The following is a 5,114-nucleotide window of genomic DNA, read 5'->3' on the forward strand; positions in this document are numbered from 1 at the left end:
AAAAAAGTTGGCATGATGGAGATGCATTCCATGAGTGAGGTTTACAGTTACAGCCTTAGAGGTGGAAAGTAAATTGTTTAAGAAGACAAAATAATGTGAGAGAGGTGAAGAGTAGCTACAATATGTTGAGAGTAGCAGGCTGGAAATTAATTCAGCAGAAGAAGGTCCCCAGATTAATATGGAGGAAATCAGGTGTGAGCCAACCGTGTAGAGGAGGGGCACGTGATTAAGTGCATGCCAGAGGAAACGGATGAGGATATTACAGCAAGAAAAGTGGAATCCCAGTGGAGTGGAATAGAAAGAGGGCATACCATTGAAGGAGATGCGCCGGAAGTCTTGATTTCCATCGTGTTTGCTGTACTAATTTGTGTGCAGGCAGAGTAGTAGAAGAAAGTGTAAATGATACTAACTAAATATAGCCATGAACGTTATATGAAAAGTACCCAAAGGCACCGAACATGTCCATGAAAAAGATGAGGCAATGGACAAATGTAACGTGAAATTGAAGCATATAGTTGTTGTGCTGATTGGAAGATTATGAACAATACGAAGATTTCTAGCAGCAAAGGTCTTGTGGTGTGCAACGTGAGAAGAGAACATGGAAAGATTGCATTATTATGCACTGATTTATACTGGAAAGGTTGCAAAAAGTATAGTGGCAGCTGGAATTGAAGGCAAAGGCCAAGGGCTCTGTGACTGTAAGTTGAGCAGTTATATACAAGAAGGAATGGTGAATTTTGTGCATTATTTGCAGCAGATTGCAGCAACAAAGGTGAGTATGGATGATGTTGTAGAATATGTGGCATGGAACATGGAGATGAAGCATTCTCTTACACAGATTGTTGCAGTGATGTGAAGGTTAACGCACAAGGAAGACCCCAGAAGGGAAGTACAGAACCATAAATGATTCTGAATTTGAAGCAGATGGAAAAAGAAGAGAAAAGAGGAAGATCATGGCTATCAATTTATCAGCAATCCTGCAAGTAGGATGCTCACATCATTTTGTACCAAGAGAATCTGATACATTAGCATCACTGTCATACGGAATGGTATCCAATCTAAAGGAGTTACATGGTATAGGTAAAGGCAGAAGGAAGTTGACACAGTGAAGTTGACACAGTGAAATATGATCTTTTTTTATTTTTTGAGCTAGAGTCTGGGCCCTGGGGCCAGCGGCCAGCCCCAGTGTTGGATGGAAGAATGATTTGTCTAACTATAGGATGCTGTCACCAGGATTCTGAAAGGCTCAAGCAAGCCTAGATGCCCCATGGGACCATTTTTATCCCCCACAGCTGACTCCCATCCTCAACCCCTCCCATGATATTTGAACCTGGAACCTGATGGAGACTAAAGCCTGCACAAACCAACTGGTCTACACTCCATGGATAACACAGTGAAATATAATCATCAAAACAAAAGGAGAACAGGACCACTGGTTGAGGATGTAAAAGGAAGGTCAAGCTTGAGAAGAAGTAGGAGGTGATTCTGAGCAGATCATAGTGACCTTCTAAATCAGAAGAAATTGTGCCCGCATGCTAACATATGATGAGGAATTTAGATGGTAGATTGTATGAACACCATAGACAATGAATGAGATGACTGGGGGGAGAGTATTCTAGTAGATTGTGCACCATTGCTAATGACTGTGAGGACCGAGAGCATAGAAGAGTGAGAAAGAATGAAGAGAAAAGTCTGTGAGTCTGTTGTAACTGTCTATGGATGTAATCTTGACTTTTGAAGATGACAGAAATTATTGCAGAGCAGTTTTTATGCCCCCACAATGTTTTTCCACCATAAAAATTGTGTTCACGTGAGCGGTTTTCTGCTGCTAATTTATGTGAACACTGCATGATGTTGTTATGTTATCAGCTTTTGCATTGTTTACATAATATGCTGCGCACTCTGACATTAGATAGGCTGGTGCTCTGCATCACAGGTAAAGCCGTATTTCTTCCTCAATCTTAGTCCATTTTCTTGCTTAGGACAAGAAGGATTATGAGGTGTAAACAGGGCACACTGAAGTAAAATGCCACTCAAAATGAAAATTATTGTTTCAACCACAGACCTTTGTTGTTTTGAAAATAAAATAGATGATTATATCTTCCTTGAAAGGAATATAATTTGGGCTCATATATTGATGGACACTCCTACAGAAGTTGCAGGGTCCTTATCTATTATCATGGACCTAACTGTTGATAAGCAATGAACCTGAAGCACATTTTACCCATTGGCAGTCCACATGGAACCACTGTCCCCATAACAGCAGGATATAAATTTAGCTTCCTCTGTTCTCTGATTAATTGTGAAAGTGCCGCCATCTTTGTGAAATTGAAAATCCAACTTATCTTCACCTTGTGCATAGGATTTCCCCACATGGGAACAATGCACAGTCATCTTAGTAAGATGTTTCTTCTTTGTATCAAAAATTAGTATTACAGAAGATGTTTGCTCTAATGACATCGGGAACCCTATCCACCCTGAAAAGTTCCCTTCATCGCATGATTGGAGGTTAGCGTCGACTTTTCAGAGCAGCTCTGCAACCAATACCATACATGAGCTACGATTAAGGGAAAATATACAGGAAGGATATGAATGGATGTTGGCTTGTAGTGTAATATTTCAATTCACTGACCAAACATCCCGTTATATAGTTCATATGTGAAAAAGTTATTTGTTCGCTAAATGTAAGTATTACAAGTTGCATTTATATACTGAACCAAAAAAACCATATCTTTGCCCATAAGACTCATGATAAAATGCATATGCTTTTGGAAGGTGCCAATCCCAATGAGGAAGATCTAAATTGAAGAATTAATTGAACATAAGGTATTCTAAGGATTTATAAATCTGAAATGTGAAGGAATAATAGTTGTTTTCCCCACCACACAGGATTCTGCTGACATACAGAATTTATTACCTGGGAATGGCATCAAATATCCTGATCCGAACTTTTTATCAAACAAACTGAAAGGAAAGAAGGAATTAATCACCAACTTACTCACTTCTCGTCATTTGGAGACACCCCACAAAATATCTTGCACGCCAATCCCATTGAAGATTTTATCAGAAATCTCCGCCAAAATCGCATTGACCGTCAATAAAACCGCCGACGATCCCACCATCACGGCCAATACCACCCCGGTCGTTCCCAAAACCTTCTGGAATGGCGGCCACTCAATCCGGCCGGTTTCCTCCAAAACCCCTCTCCAAAATTCATCTTTCTCTACTTTCGCCTCCTCCTTTACCCTGACCGTCTCCGACGCGGAAGTAGACGCCGACGGTGTTTGCTGGGAATTCTCGGCATTTTCTGGAGTACCAGAAGCAGAAGTTTCAACCTTCACCTTCAGCCCTGCTTCGCCTTTGTCTTCCCTAGGGTCCCCCTCCTTGGGACCGTAGGGATTAGGACCAGCCGCAACAAGGAACAAAAATGGATGAGGATGGTGGTGATACTTAATTCTTCTTCTGCTGCCTTGTCTAGAAATAAGCCTTGAGGAAGAGGCAGGAGATGGGATTGAAAGATTTGTTGCTTCACTGTTCAGTGCTCCAAGCGGAGGAGATTTCGGCGTGAAATGAGAGGGCAAAGCGAAGGCAATGCGGTGACAGTGATGATGAGTGAACTGTATGCTGCAGCAGCGGAAGGGGATGGTGTTGCCCATGGTTGTTAGCACTGTACCACTTTGGCTCAGGCCACGAACGTCCATTGTTAGAGTGTCTCCCTGTGATATTTACAATTGCAATTGCAATTGCAGAGCTAAAATATAGATGCGGCCAGAGCTTAGAGAATAGATATACATATGCCGAGCCGTATTAATTTTGAGTGAGTGTGGCGAGCAACATTTCCTCCATACGGGTAAAGGAATGGCATTGAAATTTTACGCTTAATTGTTTTTTTTTTTTTGGGTCTATTTTTACATACGGGTAAAGGAATGGCATTGAAATTTTACGCTTAATTGGTTTTTTTTTTTGGGTCTATTTTTAAGAGTTACCTATAATAGCGCTTGGGAGAGCAAATGATGACATAGACATGAAATATAAATAATATAATATATTAAAATAAGATGGTAGAAAAACTTGCCATGTTTTAGTGGTCAAAGAAAGGGGGAAACTCACCAATGGGTGCTATCTACATATGCAACATTTTGAAATAAAATTGCCACCTTATAAAATTTTATAAATACAAAAGTAATTTAATTATTATCTTTATTATTAAAAATATTTTTATATAATATATTTTATTTAATAATAAAGAAAATGTTATTTATGATATTTGAATAGAGACTCACAGGGTGTTTTCTTAAGACACTTTGTGGTGGAAAGGTCCCTTGAGTTACAGCTACTTAAACCACAGGTTAAGTGCGAGGCATTACAAACCACAGGTTAAGTGTGAGGCATCACAGGACTCACATTACTTAACAAACAAGCAAAAAAAATAATGGAAAAGAATGTCCATTTCGATTAAATTGGTTTCTTGTACTTCAAGAAATTATTCAAAATTCTTTAACATTTTATTTTTATATTTGAAAAGCTTTCCAAGATGTTCATATTTTTGTGAACTTAAAACGTCAATAAAGTTGATAATATGACAAATGTTTTGAAATACAAATTTAATGTGAGTATAAGCTACACAACCAAAGAGAGAGTGATTTTCATTATAAAGTCTCTTATTATTGCAAAGGTGGCACACTCTTTCATCATATGGTGTTTTTAGATTTGGCCAACACTCACTCTCACAATGAATTGAAGCTCATGAAAATTTGCTTTTATTTTAACAATGCTTATTTTCTTCTTTACACAAGTCAAGGCAAATAGATATTTTTTATTTTTGAAATTTGGGTTAATCACCTACTTATAATATCTTCTTCTTTTTTTCCCTCTTTATCAACCCACAATTTCTCCCTAAATTTGATGTAATATTTTTTTTCAATATTATCCTTATTATACAAAATTATCTCCCCCTTTATCCCTCAATGAGCTAGTCAAGATTGGGCATGGTTATGTCATTCCGAACACTGAGGGTTTTGGCTGGAGTTAAAAACAATTTTAGAAAACATTTTTCTTCCATGTTGTTCAATTCCTTATATATAAGATATTTAGTCATAGTCATGTTTTTTATA

The 5,114-nt window shown here is 38.3% G+C and overlaps 1 protein-coding gene across 1 annotated transcript; it reads right to left on the reverse strand.

The window, feature by feature from the left end:
* Positions 1–2,132: 2,132 nt before the first annotated feature.
* On the reverse strand, positions 2,133–3,854 carry SECE1 (secE/sec61-gamma protein transport protein). Its single transcript, XM_089404321.1, has 2 exons — positions 3,003–3,854; positions 2,133–2,534 (listed from the first exon to the last, which is right to left on the reverse strand). Exon 1 carries the CDS (start codon positions 3,699–3,701, stop codon positions 3,009–3,011), a length of 693 nt encoding a protein of 230 aa, XP_089260447.1. The 5' UTR covers positions 3,702–3,854; the 3' UTR covers positions 2,133–2,534; positions 3,003–3,008.
* Between the last annotated feature and the right edge of the window lie 1,260 nt (positions 3,855–5,114).

Source organism: Pinus tabuliformis, chromosome 2_2 (assembly GCF_031772625.1).
Source record: "Pinus tabuliformis cultivar Carrire ecotype Pingquan chromosome 2_2, CPIR1, whole genome shotgun sequence".
Classification (NCBI taxonomy): domain Eukaryota; kingdom Viridiplantae; phylum Streptophyta; class Pinopsida; order Pinales; family Pinaceae; genus Pinus; species Pinus tabuliformis.